The sequence below is a fragment of the Ostrinia furnacalis genome, unplaced genomic scaffold (genome assembly GCF_004193835.3).
Source record: "Ostrinia furnacalis isolate ACB-3 unplaced genomic scaffold, ASM419383v2 OfSCF1172, whole genome shotgun sequence".
NCBI lineage: Eukaryota > Metazoa > Arthropoda > Insecta > Lepidoptera > Crambidae > Ostrinia > Ostrinia furnacalis.
The window spans coordinates 737,036-760,489 of NW_021131411.1; the positions used below are offsets into that span (position 1 = coordinate 737,036).

Here is a 23,454-nt window from a genome sequence, read left to right on the forward strand (position 1 = left end):
CCCAGACAATTGCTCTGAACCTTAACTTCTATCCTGACTCCATCCACGGTAAAATAATATGGGCGTTAGGAAAAACACTCCAGTCTCCAGATGCGCTTGGCAATTTAAGTGCTGGCAGTGGCCGCCAAATTGGCCGCGTCCATACAATCCCTCCCTCAGGCTGTGACGAGTGTCACCTGCATAGCTGATAACATCTACGCCCGGGAGGAGGCCGCCGCTTTGTACCCAGTCATATCCGATGTTGAGTTAGCTGGACGGCCTTCCTTGCGCAGCAGGCATAGTTATCCGGCCTAGGCAGGCAAAGAGGGGCCCCCTCCACAGCTGAGTTGACACTGCGGGAATCTATCACGGATGGTAGAGCGAAAAAGGCAAACTGGTTCGGGAAGAGCGCTCGCTAAACCTTGTCTAGCAGAGCCTGCTCTTTAGTCAGTGGAGGACCAATAGGCTGTAGTTGGTTTCTAGCATAAAATCTCCCACAGTTAGTATCGTCGTCCAAACTTGCGAGCATTTCTGCCCTCGCTCGGTCTTTGGCGGCTCCGATTTCATAAAGGCAAGCCATATGACGGGTCTCGTGAACGTCTACGCCAGCTACGAGTGAACGCAGCTCAGCTAGTTCAGCCGACCACCAGTAGATAGCACGACAAGGTGTGCGGTAGCGTGATCGAGGCATGTTAACATCACACACCTCAATTAACGATTTTCTTAATTGGATGGCCGCCATATCACCGTCCGTGACTATCGCATACGAATGCAGCCTCCTTGGCCATCTCCCGATCAAAGCGGGTAAGCGCCCATCTGGGTAAGGGAGAGGAAATTGAGCGGGTCGCTCCCGCACCCTTCATTGCTCCAGTGCGGTTAGAGCGGGAGTAGCACACGAAACGTCCACCACTAACCCTCCCTGCTATCGCACACTCGTGTGCACCGTCCCTCTACCCAAGAGGGATGGGGAGGCTACAATGATTTTTGTGCAAATGAAAATTTTCTCCCTTGTATAATTTTTTATCTACGCGACGTACAGAATAAATAAAAATACTTAAACAATTGAAATTTTATCGTCTTTATACTTCTCAAAGACATTTTTCTCATATAGTCAACTATTGAAGCGTTAAATGTAAAAAATAATTAATGTTCGGCCCTTTAACTCAAGATGACCAACGCTCTGACCTCTCGAGTTCGAAAACATACTTTTTTCATAACTAGCCCATACATAAAAATATACTTAATACAAATTAAAATATTTTACTTTCCACCTTTTGCAGGAAAAAAATACCTATTAATTGGACTATTAAGTTTAAGAAAATATGTCATAGCATGAAAAATGAGAAAACATCAATTAAATTAGCCTTTTTTTTGACAAAACTCAGTAAGTAGGTAGTCGTAGGGCGGCATAATCGGTTTTGCACGCGGGCGACGAAACAGCTAGCGGCGGGCCTGCCAACAGATCACTCCATAACAAGCCAAGAACCAAACTTTGTTTAAATTTATGAGTAAGATAAGTTTTGCAGTTTACACAAAATATTATAAAATAGAAACAACTGCGAAAAGAAATTCCATCCAGAGTATTCCTGGAAGTACTATAAATAAATAGAAGGAAAGCACCATACGACAAAAATTGACTTTCCCAAGACATTTCTAATGAAAATGCGGATATCTGAACTAGAAACATGGCCCAGCCAGGCATTTACAATATTAGTACTTCTAACCACAGAATAATGATAATAACTGCAATATGTAGACACAAGTCAACAAGACACATGTACCTACATATTTAAGTATTTATAAACATTTGAAATTTTATTTTGAAATTTCTATAGATCCTTTTGTTTCGGTCTTCCTTGGCTTTCTAGCACCGCCAAACGAATTTTTTCTGCTTAGACCGAAGGTAAATTGGCAGAGAATGCCTTTATGGCATTAAGTTCGCCTTATGTACCAATTTATATGGCATAAAAGCTTAAATAAATAAAATAAACGAACCTTATCTTTCAAAGATCACCAAAATTAAAAACAACTTTTGCACGGGCCGCACCCGGCTTGAAACTACCTCCATGTTGCAAAGATGAAAAATGCAAGAAAACAACTATTTCTGTAACTGAAAATGCCCAAATTCAACATTATTATGACCACAACAGTGCTGTTAATCAACCACCAAGATGAAATTACCACATTTTTAACCGCCTCTGTGGTCTAGTGGTAAGACCACCTGCTTCAGACGCAGAGGTCCCGGGTTCGATTCCCAGTGGGGGCAGATTTTTCTGTTCGGTTTGGTTGGTGGTAGGGCTTGTTCTAAGTCCGCCTGGCTAGCTACCACCATCTTACCTAAGTCTGTCGCCATAACAACAATGTTAACAGCATTGTTGTGTTCCGGCAGTTAGAGGTAAGATAGCCAGTTCCTCCGTGGTTGAGGATTCCGGGTGAAGCTCGCTTCCATTTTATTTTCAAAATCGATATTTTATTGTCTATGATGGCCGCAGGAACATCACTATACATGGACTCCCAGCAATAAAGTACGGTAATGCCTCGTACAGATTTTATCGGCAAAAATTATGGAACTTGATAGGTTTTAGACCATGCCACGCACCAAAACGTCCGGAAGTTGTAATAGTATTATAGAATAAACGTTAAAAGACTTATTTATTTAATTTTTCAATGCTTAAGTGTCCATTAGAATGAAAGGGTGCTTAATGTATTAAAAAAAATAGAAAATAATTATGATGGGTTAATGTTTTTGGGCGGTTTTTTAGGCGGTTTCTGACAATGTCCTTTCCTTTCTTTTGATTTGACTGATAAAATATTTGTACGTCAGCTTGCAGGCTGAATACATGGGAATAATTTGTTTTACAAAACAGATAATGTAATTATTCATTCTAGCAAATAAGTTATTGAATTTGAATTTGAGTGCTGCTGCTGCTGAGTTACACCTGTATTCTAGGTAAGAATAATCAAACCGATTATGCCTATATTCTATCTTTGCTATAAGGAAATTCCATATATATATATATTTTTTTTCAGATAATTGATGGGCTCAGGTACCTACCGACTGACAGCTTTTTAAATTCTATGGGTAGGTATCTCAGGCCCAGTTTGAGAATCAAAAATTGAGAGGACAATATCATCGATGACGTGTTAAGAAATCCAGGTACTAATAGGTATGTAATTACTTATTTACTTACAGCACCATTTTCAAAAATATTAAATTAGCGGCCGCCCGCGACTTCGTACGCGTGGATCCCGTTTTACCCCCTTAGGGGTGGAGTTTCGTAAAATCCTTTTTTAGCGGATGCCTACGTCATAACATCTACGCATGCCAAATTTCAGCCCAATCCGTCAAGTGGTTTGGGCTGTGCCACAGCTGTGCGTTGATAGATCACTGTCAGTCAGTCGGTCTGTCAATCACCTTTGAGTTTTGTATATTTAGATAGAAGTAAGGTGATCGAGTCCCTCTTATTATATGAATAACTTAATAGTGACTACTGTATTCCATCCAAGTAGATTACAACAATTAGGTGGTGGATTTTATTCTTGAAGGACAAAATAAACTTACAATGATGACTGTAAAGATCAATTAATTAAACGTGCATAATGTAGGTAAGATTTCAAATCGAGTTGGTAAAAATTCGCAATCGCGTAAAAATTTAAAACCACATTCGTGTGATTTTTAAAGGGATTGCGACAGTTTTGTAGGTACTATGACTGTTTAATGAATATTTTCAGATTGTTCCCGGATTTCCCGAAGCATTCCCGGCCTTCCCTCATCTGCCGCTAAGATGGTCTCCGATATTATACAGACAGTGGCGGAGCAACAGGCCTATAAGTTATATAGTGAGGTTTGTAGACGCTTTAGTAATAAAATTTCACATTATAATATCAAATACTAGCTTTTGCCCGCGTGAAACTTACAAACTTCCAACCCCCGTTTTAACCCATGTTTGTGCCACTTTGTCTTTCCCACAATTTGAATCAAATCGATCATTAGATTTGGAACGCTTAAATAACGCCGCAGTTCGAAATTTGAATTGCGCGCCAACGCGCGGTCAATGACGTGCAGTCCCTACCATACTACACTTTTTCTCTTTCGTTGAGAACTCAAACCGTGTGTTTCGTGCTGCATAAAAACTGAAATATAGTGTAAATTACGCAAAAATATGGTGATTTCTGGCTGTGATCGCATTCTCTAAGGTCCAGCAGGCTATTGGAATGCAGTGGCGGCGTAGCATGGCTTGGCCCCCGGGGGGATTTCCCCCCCCCCCCCATGCTCGGGACTATGGCACCCCAGAAGATGAAAGATGTACGAATCAGCTATTATGCTCGTTGTTGTCTCGTCCTCGATGATGAAAGATAACTAGTGTAGTCCCGGCTTACATCCTCTGGCATCATCTTCGGACGAGACAACAACTTCGCATAATTACAGTCGAACTTCACGTACAGGTAAGTTCGTTTGACGATTAATAATGATACAAATCGTAACCCCCCCCGTATCATGATCTTTGTCATGCAGATGCACCAGTGAGTACCAATCTGCGCGACATTTGTCACCCCCTGATGCTTGGCACCCGGGGCGGACCGCCCCCACCGCCCCCCCCTTACGCCGCTACTGTTGGAATGTTAAGAAAAGGTTGTTGTTATGTATTTTTTGATTCGGTAGTGTTCAGGACGCGAAGTGGCCACTATATTCCTCACTTGCCCATTTTCAGCAATTTTTTCTCTCCAAATAATGCTATACAACATCTTATTCAACCAGCTATTTTGTGTGGATTAGTGGCATACGATTTAGCCCCCACACCCCTTTAGGGGTAGAGTTTCATAAAAACCGTTCTTAGCGGATGTCTACACCCTATAAAGCACCTACCTGCCACAAGTTTGTAGTTGTTATAGTTTCTGAGGTTTCGTGATTAACCAGTGAGTGGTATTTAGAGTTTATAAATATAGATAGATAAATAACTTAAAACATTTCCCATGCTTGAAATTAAAACAATTTTTATTAATTAATATGATTATATTTTTTACAGAACTGGCCGTCACGAACTTGTACTGACGAGGGCAAATTAATGAGGGAAAACCAGAGGAACAGATTTTTCTGTTTCTAATTTGGGTAAGTTATTGATTTATTTCAATATATCTATCTAGCTTTTGCCTGCGGCTTCACCCGCGTGAAATTTAGTGTCCTGTATCGGCATAAATTATAGCCTATAATGTTAATCTGGGTTACAAACAATAATAATGTAAAGTTTCAACAAAATCCGTTCAGTAGTTTTTCCGTGAAAGAGTAACAAACATCCAGACATCCAATCTTTCGCATTATTAATATTATAAGTAGGATTTATTTCCTATGTTATTAAACCACTAGCTGCCCGGGCGAGTTTCGAACCGCATTTATGTTACCTACTTACTTACACTCTAATATTGTGTGGCTGGCATACATTTAGTATGGAAGCTGAAAACATTGAATTTTCGGATAGATCTAGTTTATTTTGCTGTTTAGTGAAGTCTTGCCACGTATTTAATTAGGTAAGTACGTGTGGATGTGGGCGATGGAGCGGGCTATGCTCGGAGTTTCCCTGCGTGATCGAATCAGAAATGAGGAGATCCGTAGGAGAACCAAAGTAACCGACATAGCTCGCAGAATTGCTAAAATCAAGTGGCAGTGGGCGGGGCACATAGCTCGTAGAGACGATGGCCGTTGGGGCAGGAAAGTTCTCGAGTGGCGACCACGGGCTGGAAGACGTAGCGTGGGCAGGCCTCCTACTAGGTGGACCGACGATCTGGTAAAGGTCGCGGGAAGAGCCTGGATGCGGGCAGCGCAGGACCGTTCATTGTGGAAAACCTTGGGGGAGGCCTTTGTCCAGCAGTGGACGTCATTTGGCTGANAAATGGCTTATAATGACGGTTTTTATCTAAAGTCCAAAAAGTTACAAAAAAGCCATATTAAGGCCTTTCAAAAAACTGATTTCTTTTCTGGGCTATTCACTCTAATGACGAATACATAAATAGTAAATATATTTTAATGTCGAAATATTGCCAAATAAAATAGGCGATTTTTTTTTCACTGATGGTCTGATGACATACAGGGTGACTTTGAAATCGTTGGCATCCTTTTAATAAAAGACTACTCATGATACATGGTGCTCTTAAAAAGAGTTTGAAACTATTGTACATCAACAGCACATCATCCTATACATTTTGTTGCAAAATAACACTTAATACATTGAAATATGCGTGTCGTGACTCGTTATGCTTTGGCTCGAAGTTTTTTGTTGTGTACCGTCACATTATTTTTATTTTTGTTCGAATGTTGATAGTTTGATTTTGTTTGTAATTAGTTGTACACTCATTATGTCTAAATAATTTAAATTGAAATGTTTCTCAGGAAGTGAATTATTGTTAATTCTTATGAGAAATAAAGTTCTTAAACCGTAAATAAGATGCCACAATATGAAGATTTATGTGCTGTCGTCTGTACAATATTTCAAATATTGAAATTTTAATTCATTTGATATGACTCATATTTGGGGAATCATGATGGGAGTGGGATGTCCTGTGATGACAGTGTAGTGTTGTTGTCGTTGTAAATAAATAAAAAAAAATGAGTAGTCTTATTGTAAAAAGAATGCCAACGATTTCAAAGTCACCCTGTATAATGCAGTTCATTCAGATTACGCAGCAAGTAAACTAATTGAATTTTCGCTATTCAGTCACATACTCACGATGCATATGGCAACCGAAATCGCCCGAATTGCAAAATCTGACATTCTATTCGAACAAATTCGATTTTAGAAAAGTGTGACTTGTCTAGTCTACTAGACCTACTGATCGCGTCGTTCGAAGCACATGTGCAGCGCTAAACTCGTTACGACATGCAACATGACAATGGGACAACTATCCGGCCGCCGGATATCCGGCTATCCGGCCTAGCAGCTCGCCGGATATCCGGTATCCGGTATCCGGCCAAACAACTATCCGTTTCATCTCTAGTTTTTTGTACCTACACCCTGGGACCGATGGCGAAATGGTTATTGTTCGGCCGGGCGGGGCGGGGGCTGCAATAGTTGCATTTATGGTGTAATAAAAATTTTACCTGAGAGACCCAAGCTTATTGTTCCTGCCACGAGGGTTGCTCTACCACAGGCAGGCACCAGGACAGTCAGTGCTTCCCCAGCCACAGACTGTTCGGGACGCGTTAACCATTTCTGCCATGTCTAAAGTCAACGTTAAATCTAACACGTGGATGTTAGTAGAGAAGAAAGATAGTACTCGGGCCTTAGTCCATTCTCGCGAACAAGCGCGTAGTATCGTAGGAGTCAACTGCGGATCGTCCGTCATCATCAAGGATGGCGATGGGCTGGTTCGTGCTATCCTGGTCGCCCGTTCAAGTAAGTAGACTTTTTTAAATAAATAAATAAATGGTTATCATCGCTGTCAGTTCCAAAGGATGTATGTTATACGAGTAGGTTTTTAGGAGACATAAAAAACTATATATTTTTTAAACATACGTCACATTGGCATACGTCCTTTTGAACTGACAGCAACGCTATGCTTTTATATGCACGGGGCGGTGTGCATCCGGTTTGAAAAAAAAACCAGCTAAATCAACGTTATCAAATTCAAAATGTCTTAATACTATGTAGATATGACCTAATACTTGACAATACATTCTCATTTTGTAAAATTATCCATGAAAATCTAATCATGTGGTCTTTTCTTTGAGTTCATGTAAGAATAATTAATAATAAAGGCGCGTTATAGAATTAATCCTATTTTTAATGAAATTTATTAGACAACGGTTGCATCGGTTTAAATTAATCGGTTTATTTTATTAAACGAACAATCAAGATTGCAAAAATTTGCCTTAGACTAGTGAAAATTTGCATTTGAGCTGTAGAATGTGTCATACACATTCTACAGCTCAAATGCAACAACTGAGGGAGTTTTTTTTTGAGAATTTGATATTGGTACACATAGATTCACATAATGCCATTTTACTATATTTCCATACGATTGGTCGTATGCGTTTTTTGACTCAAGGTTTTTCACGCGCGTAGATGGGCGCACACCCGCCTCTGGAAAATTACCCTAGATACGACAATGGGTTTTTAAGTTTCAGTTCCGTTAAATCTTTTCTGTCATTATAAATAATCAACTAGCGACAAGGCAGTTCATATTTTTCTTGAGTTCATAGCAATCGGCTACGGATTTACGATGTTTTCCAACCGGGGTAAAAATATTATTGTGCCCGCGCCCCCCTTTTAAGGTTTGAGAAAGGTACCTAAAGAGGTCGACGCGCTCATGTTCGAGCTTGATGTTCGAGTCTGTTGCTTCGTAAGATGTGTTTGTTTGATAAACCAACGGGGCGTTTCAAATCAAATTAATTGTTTTTCGAAAATTTTTTTTACAAAGCGTTTTCTTTCCGTTTGACGCCCCTCTCATACATCCCTGCTTGTTACAAATTTGATATTTCCATGTACAGATGCCGCATTCCTGTAGAGGAGCCGAAAGAAAGGGACGATCCTTTAGAGGACATTGCGGAGAATATCACGGAGGGGTTCGACTTCGAACCAAGCTCGTCGGATTGGGAGCCCAGCGACGTGGACGATGTATCAGACTCCGATTATGAGGTTTGGGTAAGCTATTTTGAAATGAAATTATTTTTATTGCAAAAAATATGTCTCATAATATTCTACAATTAGGCACCAACATTTTTTACAGTACAGTATCATAATCAACATTTTAACCCTTTAATAGTCATACCATAATCAAAGTTACTGAAAGCTAGGAACTGTTCCGTTTTACATGCATGTGAATAGCCGCTTTTAACGTAAATTCATAAAAGTTTCTTTTTTTGCTAACCAGGACGAGAGGAAAAGGCGCAAGCTTAATACACCGAAGCGCCAAGGGGCTAAGAAACCTGAGCCCGTGCCGAAGAACGTACTCAACCCATCCAACAAGGATAATATAAAAGCTGCTGTTGGTTGCCGCACGAGCAGGAAGCAACCTGCGCCTAGGAGACTGGTTGTGTCGCCCGACGGCAAGGTACAGGCTGTAGTGGCTATGCCAAAGAAAACTAATCTGAATAACAAAGCGCAGCCAGTTACGCCGAATATAATCAATCAAGAACCACCTGCCACACCCGAAAATGCAGTTAATCAATTACCCAAAGAATTACTACTAGTGAAAAAAAAACTGTAGGTTTTCTTTGCCACCCGGTGACCAACTACATAAAAGTTCAAAATACGTTTGCAAAAAAATCCCACGTAGTGATAGGTCTAAGGAACAACTGCGTAAAAAACCACGAAAGTTGGTACAGAACGAAAGTAACCAAATGAACATAGATGACCGCGAAAGTAGTCAAGTTCAACAGGACGACACCGTAAATGTAACAATGAATTTAAAGATATTCAAGAACTTGTGTCGATCAATCTGTAGTGTCGAAAAAGTCTTCGGCCGATCGATGAAGGTTTTGCCAAAGCCTCTTAGAAAGAAGTTCGGCAAAACGGGTATGAAAAAAGTTTTTACGGTGGCGAAGAACCTACGACGCATGAAACAAATCAAAAAGACAAACAACAAACCAAGAACACGACATAAGGACAAGATAAGACTATACAAGCTAAAACAAATGATACAAATGGTGACGCCCAAAACTGTAATGAGGAAAATGCAAATGAAAACGTCGAAAATGAAAACATGGAAGTGTTTGACCGCTCCGACGATAATATTCTAATAAGCAACCAGTTTGAAAACATAGACGCGCCCACGCACAGCCCGATAGACGATTCATTGGTAATTCATTTTTTTAATTTACTAGCTTATGAAACCGAATCAGTACTTTTCCGAATTCGGAAATTTTCCGTGAAAAAAGATTAAGAACCCATTTAAGATTAACTTTCATAAAATCAAAACTTTGGTTATTATTTCTATAATATTAATGAATTAATTAATTTGCAGGTGCCGATTGGAAGTGGGAAAACTCTTTTCTGCCCATGGATAAATTCCGTAAAATTAAGTGGCAGTCCTACACTGTAGCTACTCGTGACCTTTTGCTGGCGGGTTTTTTCGCGCAAGTATGAATCGTTATCTTTTGTTTATTACGTGTTACAGTTACAATACCATTTTTTTCATCTATAGGGTGTTAGGTAAATGGATATCTATCTAAATATATAAAAGGAGAAACTGACTGACTGACTGACAGATCAGCGCACAGCCTAAACGGCTAAACGGGCTAAACGTAGGCACTTGAAATTTGGAAGGGACGTAGCTTAGGTACCGTAGAGGTGCACTAAGAAATGAATTCCCGAAATTCCCACGGGAACGGGAATTAACGGGAAAATCCTTTTGTATGAAAAATCTAAACCGCTTAAGTTAGACGCTTGAAATTTGGTATACAGGTACCTTAGTAAACTTAAAGCTTAGGTACAACAGGATATTGCAAAATTCCCACGGGAACGGGAGTTAGCGGGAAAAAACATATGTATGAAAAAATCTAAACCGCTTAAGAAAGATGAAGGAGGTAAAACGGGATCCACGCGTACGAAGTCGCGGGCGGCCGCTAGTATATGTATATGAGCCGACACTAGCCCATGTTAACATGGTCATATAAATAGTATGATGAAGAGTCAGAAATTTGATATCAACATTTTATTTTTTTTAATTTTCATACAAAATAAATTTTATAAGATCCGATTTGTATGAAAATTAAAATAATTTAAATGAAGATATCAATTTTCTGACTTGACTTGACTGGGCTAGTGTCCGCTCATATACCCATTTACCTAACAACCTGTATACACGCCATTGTAGTGTTTGCTCTGAAAAATTACTGACTGAAACTTTTCATAATTTCCACAATCAATGCGTTGTCGTATAAAATGAGAGCCACAACGAAAATTTTGCTATGTTCTTTAATTTCTAGAACGTACTTTGAGATTTTTTTCGATAACAAGCATTATTGGAGTTCGAACATGGGACCCAAATTTTTGTTTAATATTTTTTAAATGTAATAAGTATCGAGATATCTAAAAGTAATATAATTTTACAGAGTATTGGCGACTCATTCGTTGACTGGGGAAAAATCGCCTGCATTCTTACACAAGCCTGCAAAGATGCTTTTGGACCCAAAGAAAGTGTCGGATATCGTCAAAGAGGTGGACCGATTTGACGTCAAAGAAAATATGGTCAGGTTGGTACAATTTCTTTTATCATCTACCTATACAAATATTATTATTATAAAGCTGAAGACTTGGTTTGGTTGAATGCGCTAATCTCAGGAACTATAATTGGACAGAGCATCAATGAAAAATGTTGCGAAGACGGGAAAAAATATTCATTCAAGAATATTTCTTGTATAACTTTTACTTACTAAAATTATAATTTTTACTTTTATTTCAGGGGTGTGATACTACCAAATCTGCCGACGAAGCTAAGATGTTGAAGATGCGTATTATGAAGAAACAACTTACGGAGGAGAAACAAGCGGCTCAAGCCTCAAGGGAATAGCGCCTCTACTTACTCAAGTATTTGTAAGTAACCAACCAGATTATAAGCAAAATGTTTATTTAGGACCATAAAAAGAAAAAGGGATTGGACTTTATATCACAGCTACATTTAGTTGCAATTTTGTAAGGTTTAGAACTACATCTAAACTTAACTACATCAACATACTACTACATACTTACCACCAAGTGTAAGGGAATTATCCCCTACAGGCATTTTTGCGTTATTATTAACTATTGCGGGTTCCCGGGCAATGGTTTTTTTAGACTGGTCCCCAGGGCGGTCGCTCCCTAGATCCGTGCCTGGTAGGAAGAATCAAAAGAAAGGGACGATCTTTTGGAAGACCTATTCCGTGGAAGAGCCACGCTTCGGCATGAATGGGCCGGCTCGACCGGAGTGATACCACGGCCTCACAGAAAACCGGCGTGAAGCAGCGCTTGCGCTGTGTTTCGCCGAGTGAGTGAAGATACCGGAGGCCCAATCGGGGGGGAATGGGATTTAAAAGGTTGCGGGTGTATTTCAGGTTCTCGGGCAATAGTTATAATTTATTAGTGTCATAATACTTATACTTTTGTTGAAAAATAAAATAAAGCTTGACTCCTGTGACATATTCCGCAAGCAAGGATTATCTGTTTTTTTTCGGACGGTTGATATTCCCAGTATACGCAATAGAAAAAGTTGAAAAAGAACAAATCGACCAAATTCGGCGTTAGAGATATGTGGTGAAATGAGTCGTTTAAGTGATATTGAGATTGAGTCTGAAAATCCAAGCAAATTAAATGTTAATTTTAACGATGTCAATGGAAGAAGCATGTCACATTGTCACCATTGCCTGCACAAATTATAAGGCAAAGATTGTGACAGTATTTCAAATTACTATTCCCCAACAGCATCCGTTTCCCAAGGCCAAAAAAGTGATATCTTTGGCAAAATAATGATGGCCTCATTACTTGATCGTTCAATACATATTTGCCATGTAGGCTGTAGCCCCATAGGAAGAAATTCAAATAATTAAAGCGGCCAAGGGAAGAGGTTTGAAAGTAACATGTGAAGTATGTCCCCATCATTTGTTCTTAAGTACAGATGACATAGAACGAATTGGAAAAGGTCGAGCTGAAGTACGACCCGTTTTATGCAGCTCTGATCATCAAGCGGGACTCTGGAAAAGCAAAAAAAGGAGGCACTGAAATACTACATAAACAATGACGTCATAATTAACCTGTCGGAGTGGGTCATTGAATGGCATTTCAATGCTCCTTCCTGGCCCACGGCTGGTGGTCTCAGGCTCGACTGGAATGATACCACGGCTTCACGCAGTATATAATTTTACAGTGTCAACGAAAAAAGCCTGCATTCTAACAAAAGGCTGCTTTTGGTCCCAAAGAGAGTGTCGGATATTATTACGAAAGTGGTAGACAGATTCGAAGTCAAGGACAATCTGGTCAGGTTGGTACAATAAAAAAAAAGAAATAAAAAAATATATCAAATAAAATATCAAATAAAGTTAAAAAAAAAAGAAAAGAAACCATGAAAATTCTAACCGACCGATTGGTATTAAATATCAAGTCTCAAATTTTGAGGCTCCCATCGCAATTTCACCAGTCTATCTTGTTTACGCAACTTACAAGTTATAGGAAGGCGACAAGTTGTAGAGAACCTTTATGCCTCCTTGTACATAGTAAAAACGTTTCTTGAATCCTTGGGCCTGAAAAGTAAACTCTGACGCGATCACAAATTATGGAAAATATGCTTCGCTAACAGCATCCGTTTCCCATCGCCAAAAAAGTGAAATCTTTGGTAAAAGTATATTAACAGTAGATTCTTCCAGCAAAGATACTTTGAACGACTTATTTAATCGGGCTCAATTTATGAAGATACTAGCTTTTGTCCGCGGCTTCACCCGCGTGAAATTTAGTTTGTCATAGACCGTCATAAATTATAGCCTATATGTTATTCTGGGTTATAAACAATAATACTGAAAAGTTTAATCAAAATCTGTTCAGTAGTTTTTGCGTGAAAGAGTAACAAACATCCAGACATCCATACAAACTTTCGCATTTATAATATTAGTAGGAAGTGTAGGCAAAGGAAGATTCTTAGATGATATTCTAAGAGAAAAAGTAATGGTTTCGATATTCTACGAAGTCAGTACACGTACAAGCTGTAGTTTTACAGCTGCTATGCAGAGATTGGGTGGATCTGTTATACATACTGATGCTACTAGTTCATCGGCTAAAAAAAGTGAAACTTTAGAAGACAGTGTAGCTGTGATGGCAAGTTATTCAGATGCAGTAGTTTTGCGTCATCCTGAACCTGGCGCCGTTGCACGGGCGTCGAGACATTGCAGAAAACCAATCATCAATGCCGGAGATGGCGTAGGGGAACATCCCACTCAAGCTTGATAAATGTATTTAAAACTAGCTTTTGCCCGCAGTTTCACCCGCGTGAAATTAAGTTTGTCACAGGTCGTTATAAATTATAGCCTATATGTTATTCTGGGTTATAAACAATCATATTGTAAAGTTTCATCAAAATCCGTTCAGTAGTTTTTCCGTGAAAGAGTAGCAAACATCCAGACATCCAAACTTTCGCATTTATAATATTAGTAGGATCAAAGAAATTGCCCGTATAATAGCTGATATATTAGATGTTACTGGACATTTTAATATGTAAGCTAAGGATAATGATTTGAAAGTCATTGAATGTAACGTCAGAGTATCTAGATCTTTTCCATTTGTATCAAAAATTCTCGACCATGATTTTGTTGCTATGGCCACAAAAATAATACTGGGCATACCTGTAGAACCAGTAAATGTAATGACTGGTTGTGGCAAAGTAGGGGTTAAAGTTCCCCAGTTTTCCTTCTCGAGATTAGCAGGCGCTGATGTAACACTAGGCGTGGAAATGGCATCAACAGGAGAAGTGGCATGTTTCGGAGAAAACCGTTACGAAGCTTACTTAAAATCATTGATGATCACTGGTTTTAGAATTCCCAAAAAGCAATTTTACTGTCTGTGGGCACGTTTGAGCATAAAATGGAATTACTACCGAGTGTCCAAGTACTTTAAAGAATGGGATATAAACTGTATGCAAGTATGGGCACCGGTGATTTTTACACCGAACATGGTATTGAGGTTGAAAGTGTACAGTGGACTTTTGATCATATCGGTGACGTAGACTATGCTAGAGCAGACGGAGAACTGATGCATCTAGCTGATTTCATGGCTCGTCGTCAACTGGATCTGGTTATCAATTTGCCTATGCGTGGAGGGGCATGGCGTATGTCTTCATTCAGTATCCATGGTTATCGCACCCGGCGTTTTGCCGTTGATTATGCTGTGCCTCTAGTAACTGATGTAAAGTGCGCAAAGCTCCTAGTGCAGGCAATGGCGCAATGTGGAGGTGCTCCACCAATGCGGCGGAGACCCGCTGCCAGCCCGGCAGACTCACCGGACTGGTCATAGCGACGGCTAAGGGTGTCTCGGCCGCAGCGGGGGGAATGAGACACAACGACGGACGGTTGATATTCCCAGTATACGTAATAGAAAAAGTTGAAAAAGAACAAAGTCAAATAAATACGGTGTTAGAGATATGTGGTGAAATAAATCGTTTAAGTGATATTGAGATTGAGCCTGAAAATCCAAGAAAATTAAATGTTCATTTTAACGATGTCAATGGCAGAAACATTACACTACCATTACTCTTAGTGCAGGCAATGGCGCAATGTGGAGGTGCTCCACCAATGAAAACACACACTGACTGTATGACATCTAGAAACGTAATAAAACTTCCTCGTTTTATTGATGTCCACGTTCATGCTCGCGAACCCGGCGCTACCTACAATGAAGATTTTAACTCCTTCACTGCAGCTGCTCTTGCTGGTGGCATCACAATAATATGTGCAATGCCGAACACGAACCCACCTGTGATTGACCGGGCTGCTTACAAATACGCCTCAACACTCGCCAGAGTTAGTGCTCGATGTGATTATGCTCTGTTTGTTGGAGCATCATCTACAATCTGTGATACAGCTGCAGAAATTGCACCACAAGCAGCAGCATTAAAATGTATTTGAACGAAGCATTGTCACTACTTTAAAATTAGATGACTCGATGACTGTTTGGCAAAAACAAAACTGGCCGAAGAAAATGGTTGTGTGTGCACATGCTGAACGTGAAAAAACTGAAACCATTATTCTGATGGCCTCATTACCTAACCTAAGGCTGCTTTTGGACCCAAAGAGAGTGTCGGATATTATCACAGAAGTGGTAGACAGATTCGAAGTCAAGGACAATCTGGTCAGGTTGGTACAATTAAAAAAAAACAAAATAAATAAAAAAATAAAATATATAAACAAAGTAAAAAAAAAAAATTAAAAAAAAACCATGAAAATTCTAACCGACCGATTGATATTTGAGGCTCACCATCGCAATTTCACCAGTCTGTCTTATTTACGCAACTTACAAGTTATAGGAGGGCGACAAGTTGTAGAGAACTTTTTTGCCTCCTTGTACATACGTCTCTTGAATCCTTGGGCCTGAAAAATAAACTCTGGCGCGATCACAATTATGGAAAATATGCTTTGCTAACAGGATCGCTTGGAATAAATTAGTAAAATCTAAAGACCATAAAAACTGCTTTTGTTTTTTCACTGGTCAAAAAATTAACCGGTTTTAAAAAAATAATAACAAACTCTTTTTTTTTCTAAAATGTCAATTTCAAACGATGTAAGCGTTATACCTGCAATGATATAGGATCATTTTTACTTACTAAAGCGATAATCAAGCGTACCCATGAGTAGGCCTAGGACGTCATTTAGCTCAACAACTCGTGTGGCTATATTTTCAGACTCATCCCAGACCGCAAACTAGACAAATTCTGACAGAAAACCGAATTCATTAGGTCCTAGTAAATGAGCAATTCAATGGCCAAGCAAGATGCTTTTAACAAAATTCTAGCAGGTGCTAGCATAATACAAATATACACAGCCCTAATATTATATCATGGGCCTCCAGTGGTGACCAAAATCAAAACCTAATTGGCTGATTTACTAGAAAAAATTGATATAAAAATGTAAATGAAGTAGTTGGTAAAGGAGTACAATAGATTAAGATAAGTTGAATAGTAAATTATGTATGTGTTACAGGAAATGTATGAATTCTAGGAATTGTATACTATTCCTAGGAAATGTATACAATTCCGAAGCTATTTAGGAAATGTATAAAATATTGCTTCAGAGATTTTTTAATACGCACATATCCTAGGACATGTATACTTTTCCTAGGAATTTTATAGAATTCCAATATTGTATTAGGAAATGTATAAAACTAAGCGGCACAAGCGCGGTCGTGTGATCGGGTGCCCCTTGGTACGCCTTAAATTTCATTTAGCCAAACCACATTGGCCGATAGGTACTTTTAACTCACAACTATTATTGTTTAGCCTGAAAGTTGTTTTCACACTATTATACTTTAGCTGAAAAAAATATTTGCCTATTAGCATACCTTTCTTTCGGCATCACGGATATTACGCTGAAGTATTGGAAAACCCTAATTTTAACATCTCTTTTATTAAACTAGGCATGAAGGTTTTAGTACTCCTGTAGCTGGATAACAAAGTCTCGGTTAGGTTCGACTTGCGACATTATACATACACAGCGGCCGCGGCGCGGTAGCGCCATTTAAGTTTCGGAGAAAAAAAAGAAATCTTAATTACATTTCCGATTGCTGTTTAGGAAATGTGTAAATTTCCTAGGAAAAGTGTCTAATATAATTTACATCACACATTTCCGAGTGATTTTAGGACTTATACACAATACACAAATCCTAGGAATTGTATACAATGACGGATTTCATACATTTCCTGTAACATATGTATATCAGAAAACCTGATAGGAATTGCACAAACATCTTCATTCTAAAAGTATAATGCTGAGATTATTATATGCAATTACAATACAGTAAATGAGACTTAAGTGATACACTAAGTTAATAAGACATAGAATGAAGATTAAAAAGTACAAGCTACAAGAGTACAAGCTGTTATAGTAACTGCAATAAGTTATTTGAATAAAATAAATATTATTAATTAAATTAATGTAACTCGAAAGTTGTTGACATATTTTTCATAATAAAAGATGAATAAATGTTTGTACCTCAAGTCAATTATTGCCGTACAAATGCTTTGCTCGTTTACAATGATCTGAAGAGAAGTGGGGGTGCATCCGTAGTCTTTCGGCAGTTTGCGATCTGTGTATGAGTCTGGGATTATAAACACGCAGGAATTTGGCTCAGGTGCGAGAATACCAAGTGCCTGCTTTGGGTCCGCTCACGGGAACGTGTGGTAAGCACTAGTCGCTTTTGAAAGTAAATTAACAATAATAATTAATACATCAAAGCGTAAAGAGGCTGAGAAACCTGAGCTCGTACCGAAGAACGTGATAGAAACCATCCAACAAAAAATATAGAAGTAACTTTTGGTTATTTGGTTTTGGTTGGCAGGAAGCAAACTGCTCCTGGGCTACAGACTATAACGTAAAGACTCAAACATAAAATGTAAGTCAACATTAATTGTCGCCTCACTCAACCTCGATTACTATCATTTACCCGCTATCGTCGATGATGAACAGCAATTTTGATGCAGATGCAACCTTGAAATTAAATAAGATTAATGCTCTTTCTAAGACTGAAAGCGGACATTTGAATTATGAATTTCTCTCAACTCACAACAAAACGCGCAGAATGACAAAACTTTTCAGTGGGTCTAGACAAAGTGCAAATTATAATCGCAAACCAGTCGATAAGTGGTCGAAAAGCCCCTTTTTTGTATGGAGTTTTGACGGATTCGATTTTCGATTCGATCAAAAAGTGCGTTTTGTCTAGGGGGGCAGAACACGGGCACCAATGACAGACACAACAGTGACAACATGCCAAGTCAAATGAGTATACATAAACTTTTGCCAGGTGGCTAGTAATAGGTATGAACGGTAACAATGCTTCATCAATCTAACATTTGAATATCAGTGGAGACTGACGGAGAAAAGGTGGAATACAGAGTATGGAATCCCTTCAGATCGAAGTTGGCAGCTGCGATCATGGGAGGAGTGGACTCTATACACATGCCCCCTGGGTCCAGGGTTCTGTACCTCGAGGCGGCCAGTGGGACCACAGTCAGTCATGTGTCGGACATTATTGGCCCGGAAGGCCTCGTGTACTATCGGGGACTCTTCCGCCTGACCACTTTGTAGAAATTTTAGCGTAAGCGCATCGCTCCGGTCAACGTGCTCACCCCGTCTCTAATTGGTTACGCATTTTACTATATTTTTACTACGACCAATAAGAGACAATCAGGGCTTAGGTTGCAATACGAAATACCATTGTGCACTTTATTGTCATACGGTTAAGGTTTAAAACGAAATGTTTCTTTTTCTTCAATCTTTCTTAGTTTTAGGCTGAGTTGCACCACCTAACTTTGACCGTAGCTATAACGGTAACCGGTGCTTTTTGTATGGAGTTTAACAGATTTTTGACGTTTGTCAAAGTTAAAGTAAGATGGTGCAACTCAGCTTTAGAATTTTAATAATAGAATTTGGTTACAAACAAATAGATAATATGTATTTTTTTAATATTGTATTTTTATACGAGGTCTGTCTGCTTTTTGCTTTGGCGAACTGTCGACATAATATTCTCTCCTTTGTTTTTTGTGAAGTTTTGTGATCCCTAACCGATTGATTTTGTTTTGTGTTGACCCGTGCTAGTAGCAGACAAACTTAAACCACAAGAACAGTTGACCTTATCAGTGGAGACTGACGGAGAAAAGGTGTAATACTGGAAGGGAATGGAATCCCTTCAGATCGAAGTTAGCAGCTGCGATCATGGGAGGAGTGGACGCTATACACATGCCCCCTGCGTCCAGGGTTCTGTACCTCGGAGCGGCCAGTGGGACCATAGTCAGTCATGTGTCGGATATTGTTGGCCTGGAGAGCCTCGTGTACTCAGTAGAGTTCTCCCACCGGTCGGGCAGAGATCTGATCATTGTAGCCAAGAAGCGCACCAATATTGTCCCTATTATAGAAGATGCTAGACATCCACTCAAATATAGAATGCTAGTGGGTATGGTGGACACGATATTCGCCGACGTGGCTCAGCCAGACCAAGCTAGGATAGTGAGCCTGAACGCGCAGCACTTTGGAAGAATGGCGGGCATTTTGTTATTTCAATTAAGGCTTTCTGCATAGACTCCACCGCGCAACCAGAGGCAGTATTTGCTGCTGAAGTGAAAAAATTAAAAGCAGACAANCTGACGCTGCTTAGACCCGAAACATGAATGAATGGGGGCGTAGCTTAATTGAGCGTGTGTGTGCAAACAATTTAGGCCCTTAAGGTGTCAAGGCGTCCGAGTCCCCGATAGTACACAGTAGAGTTCTCCCACCGGTCGGGCAGAGATCTGATCATTGTAGCCAAGAAGCGCACCAATATTATTCCTATTATAGAAGATGCTAGACATCCACTCAAATATAGAATGCTGGTGGGTATGGTGGACACGATATTCGCCGACATGGCTCAGCCAGACCAAGCTAGGATAGTGAGCCTGAACGCGCAGCACTTTGGAAGAATGGCGGGCATTTTGTTATTTCAATTAAAGCTTTCTGCATAGACTCCACCGCGCAACCAGAGGCAGTATTTGCTGCTGAAGTGAAAACATTACAAGCAGACAAACTTAAACCACAAGAACAGTTGACCTTATCAGTGGAGACTGACGGAGAAAAGGTGTAATACTGGAAGGGAATGGAATCCCTTCAGATCGAAGTTAGCAGCTGCGATCATGGGAGGAGTGGACGCTATACACATGCCCCCTGCGTCCAGGGTTCTGTACCTCGGAGCGGCCAGTGGGACCATAGTCAGTCATGTGTCGGATATTGTTGGCCCGGAGAGCCTCGTGTACTCAGTAGAGTTCTCCCACCGGTCGGGCAGAGATCTGATCATTGTAGCCAAGAAGCGCACCAATATTGTCCCTATTATAGAAGATGCTAGACATCCACTCAAATATAGAATGCTGGTGGGTATGGTGGACACGATATTCGCCGACGTGGCTCAGCCAGACCAAGCTAGGATAGTGAGCCTGAACGCGCAGCACTTTGGAAGAATGGCGGGCATTTTGTTATTTCAATTAAGGCTTTCTGCATAGACTCCACCGCGCAACCAGAGGCAGTATTTGCTGCTGAAGTGAAAAAATTAAAAGCAGACAAACTTAAACCACAAGAACAGTTGACCTTATCAGTGGAGACTGACGGAGAAAAGGTGTAATACTGGAAGGGAATGGAATCCCTTCAGATCGAAGTTGGCAGCTGCGATCATGGGAGGAGTGGACGCTATACACATGCCCCCTGGGTCCAGGGTTCTGTACCTCGGAGCGGCCAGTGGGACCATAGTCAGTCATGTGTCGGATATTGTTGGCCTGGAGAGCCTCGTGTACTCAGTAGAGTTCTCCCACCGGTCGGGCAGAGATCTGATCATTGTAGCCAAGAAGCGCACCAATATTGTCCCTATTATAGAAGATGCTAGACATCCACTCAAATATAGAATGCTGGTGGGTATGGTGGACACGATATTCGCCGACGTGGCTCAGCCAGACCAAGCTAGGATAGTGAGCCTGAACGCGCAGCACTTTGGAAGAATGGCGGGCATTTTGTTATTTCAATTAAGGCTTTCTGCATAGACTCCACCGCGCAACCAGAGGCAGTATTTGCTGCTGAAGTGAAAAAATTAAAAGCAGACAAACTTAAACCACAAGAACAGTTGACCTTATCAGTGGAGACTGACGGAGAAAAGGTGTAATACTGGAAGGGAATGGAATCCCTTCAGATCGAAGTTGGCAGCTGCGATCATGGGAGGAGTGGACGCTATACACATGCCCCCTGGGTCCAGGGTTCTGTACCTCGGAGCGGCCAGTGGGACCATAGTCAGTCATGTGTCGGATATTGTTGGCCTGGAGAGCCTCGTGTACTCAGTAGAGTTCTCCCACCGGTCGGGCAGAGATCTGATCATTGTAGCCAAGAAGCGCACCAATATTGTCCCTATTATAGAAGATGCTAGACATCCACTCAAATATAGAATGCTGGTGGGTATGGTGGACACGATATTCGCCGACGTGGCTCAGCCAGACCAAGCTAGGATAGTGAGCCTGAACGCGCAGCACTTTGGAAGAATGGCGGGCATTTTGTTATTTCAATTAAGGCTTTCTGCATAGACTCCACCGCGCAACCAGAGGCAGTATTTGCTGCTGAAGTGAAAAAATTAAAAGCAGACAAACTTAAACCACAAGAACAGTTGACCTTATCAGTGGAGACTGACGGAGAAAAGGTGTAATACTGGAAGGGAATGGAATCCCTTCAGATCGAAGTTGGCAGCTGCGATCATGGGAGGAGTGGACGCTATACACATGCCCCCTGGGTCCAGGGTTCTGTACCTCGGAGCGGCCAGTGGGACCATAGTCAGTCATGTGTCGGATATTGTTGGCCTGGAGAGCCTCGTGTACTCAGTAGAGTTCTCCCACCGGTCGGGCAGAGATCTGATCATTGTAGCCAAGAAGCGCACCAATATTGTCCCTATTATAGAAGATGCTAGACATCCACTCAAATATAGAATGCTGGTGGGTATGGTGGACACGATATTCGCCGACGTGGCTCAGCCAGACCAAGCTAGGATAGTGAGCCTGAACGCGCAGCACTTTGGAAGAATGGCGGGCATTTTGTTATTTCAATTAAGGCTTTCTGCATAGACTCCACCGCGCAACCAGAGGCAGTATTTGCTGCTGAAGTGAAAAAATTAAAAGCAGACAAACTTAAACCACAAGAACAGTTGACCTTATCAGTGGAGACTGACGGAGAAAAAAAACTGTAAGGTTTTCTTTGTCAGCCGGTGACTAACTACGTAGAAGTCCAAAATACGTTTGCAAAAAAAATGCCACGCAGTAACTGTTCCAAGGCACAACAACAGGCGAGATCTTAATTGGATTCAAATTACCTTCCCAAATAATTTCGCCTGCAGAGGAGAATAGCTGGACCCACTAACCACAAGGCGCAACGAGTCGCAATCTCGTGAGAGGATGGCGGCATCGCACATACTTAGCGCGTTGAAACCAAACGGTTTTCAACCTGCCGACAAAACTATTTGGGAATTTAAATAAAAATAAAATTATGCGTACATCTGCTTAACCACACGTAGTGATTGGTCCAAGGCACAACTGCGTAAAAAACCACGAAAGTTGGTACAGAACGAAAGTAACCAATACCTTAAGAGTTTTCTCCTAGTGAAAAAAAAGTGTAAGGTTTTCTTTGTCAGCCGGTGAGTAACTACGTAGAAGTGGAAAAACAAAATGGCCGCGCCGCCATCTTGGATCGAAAACGCGTTTTCAGGGGTGGTTTTGGGGAGGTGTCATACCGATATGCGCAATTGTTTTTGAAAATTTATTTTTATTATTTGTGTCATGTATAGTCTTCTTAAGAGCCACATTCACAGATTGTCAAAAAACATGATGGCGGCTGAGCCGTCGGCCATTTTGTTGCGATCATGAAATTCCCTAAAGTTTGACACCAATTTTCCGGTAGATGGCGACACCGGAGTAGGGTACAATGTTCCGGGCGATTGTTGGTCTGTTATTCGAGTGTTACCATGAATCGGAAAAAACTACCATTTTGGTAGAAAATTTTCCAAAACGGCCCCGGAAAGTAGAAAATGGAAATTTCCAGAAATTCCATAAAGTTGGTATACAGTCTGGTGACATTTGGGGACCCGAATAACATTTCACCATTGAAAAAAAGTCTGGCAACGCTGAAAGTTACGGGGAAAACAAATTTTCGCGACATGGGTGTCTTTAAAGTTAGTGACAGATAGAAAGAGTTTGCTGTCACAGGGATCAAGCTTTATTTTACAAGTATTAAGTCAGATTTATAGAGTAACTATTGGACTACTA

The 23,454-nt window shown here is 40.5% G+C and overlaps 3 protein-coding genes, 1 long non-coding RNA gene and 5 pseudogenes across 6 annotated transcripts; all 9 read left to right on the forward strand.

Annotated features, from left to right (window-relative positions):
- Positions 1–2,866: 2,866 nt before the first annotated feature.
- On the forward strand, positions 2,867–9,090 carry LOC114351720 (uncharacterized). Of its 2 annotated transcripts, XR_003655803.1 has the most exons (6): positions 2,867–2,929; positions 3,010–3,146; positions 3,712–3,824; positions 5,007–5,089; positions 8,462–8,609; positions 8,845–9,090. It is a non-coding gene; the product is annotated as an uncharacterized LOC114351720 (long non-coding RNA). The 2 variants fall into 2 exon arrangements; XR_003655802.1 differs by lacking the exons at positions 2,867–2,929; positions 3,010–3,146; positions 3,712–3,824; positions 5,007–5,089 and adding an exon at positions 7,089–7,367.
- Positions 9,091–9,675: 585 nt separating this feature from the next.
- On the forward strand, positions 9,676–11,484 carry LOC114351696 (protein insensitive-like; annotated as a pseudogene).
- A 2,675-nt stretch (positions 11,485–14,159) lies between these two features.
- LOC114351712 (CAD protein-like) lies at positions 14,160–15,607 on the forward strand. The gene has a single exon (XM_028303015.1). It carries the CDS (start codon positions 14,876–14,878, stop codon positions 15,554–15,556), a length of 681 nt encoding a protein of 226 aa, XP_028158816.1. The 5' UTR covers positions 14,160–14,875; the 3' UTR covers positions 15,557–15,607.
- Positions 15,608–18,373: 2,766 nt separating this feature from the next.
- LOC114351715 (rRNA 2'-O-methyltransferase fibrillarin-like) lies at positions 18,374–20,275 on the forward strand (annotated as a pseudogene).
- On the forward strand, positions 19,245–22,359 carry LOC114351719 (rRNA 2'-O-methyltransferase fibrillarin-like). 2 transcript variants are annotated; one of them, XM_028303017.1, is made up of 2 exons: positions 19,245–19,732; positions 22,276–22,359. In XM_028303017.1, the coding sequence occupies exon 1, from the start codon at positions 19,355–19,357 to the stop codon at positions 19,715–19,717; it is 363 nt and encodes a 120-aa protein (XP_028158818.1). In that variant the 5' UTR covers positions 19,245–19,354; the 3' UTR covers positions 19,718–19,732; positions 22,276–22,359. The 2 variants fall into 2 exon arrangements, with proteins under 2 accessions (XP_028158818.1, XP_028158817.1); XM_028303016.1 differs by lacking the exon at positions 22,276–22,359 and adding an exon at positions 20,183–20,237 and having other exon boundaries at positions 19,245–19,763.
- On the forward strand, positions 20,280–20,877 carry LOC114351716 (rRNA 2'-O-methyltransferase fibrillarin-like; annotated as a pseudogene).
- Positions 20,836–21,198, forward strand: LOC114351698 (rRNA 2'-O-methyltransferase fibrillarin-like). Its single transcript, XM_028302999.1, has one exon. The coding sequence runs from the start codon at positions 20,836–20,838 to the stop codon at positions 21,196–21,198; it is 363 nt and encodes a 120-aa protein (XP_028158800.1).
- On the forward strand, positions 21,279–21,858 carry LOC114351718 (rRNA 2'-O-methyltransferase fibrillarin-like; annotated as a pseudogene).
- Positions 21,872–22,802, forward strand: LOC114351714 (rRNA 2'-O-methyltransferase fibrillarin-like; annotated as a pseudogene).
- The last annotated feature ends 652 nt before the right edge of the window (positions 22,803–23,454 follow it).

Bases quoted from the DNA above. Each gene is read 5' to 3' on its own strand.
- LOC114351712 (XM_028303015.1), top strand. From the start codon at position 14,876: ATGTGGAGGTGCTCCACCAATGCGGCGGAGACCCGCTGCCAGCCCGGC.
- LOC114351719 (XM_028303017.1), top strand. From the start codon at position 19,355: ATGGGAGGAGTGGACGCTATACACATGCCCCCTGCGTCCAGGGTTCTG.
- LOC114351698 (XM_028302999.1), top strand. From the start codon at position 20,836: ATGGGAGGAGTGGACGCTATACACATGCCCCCTGGGTCCAGGGTTCTG.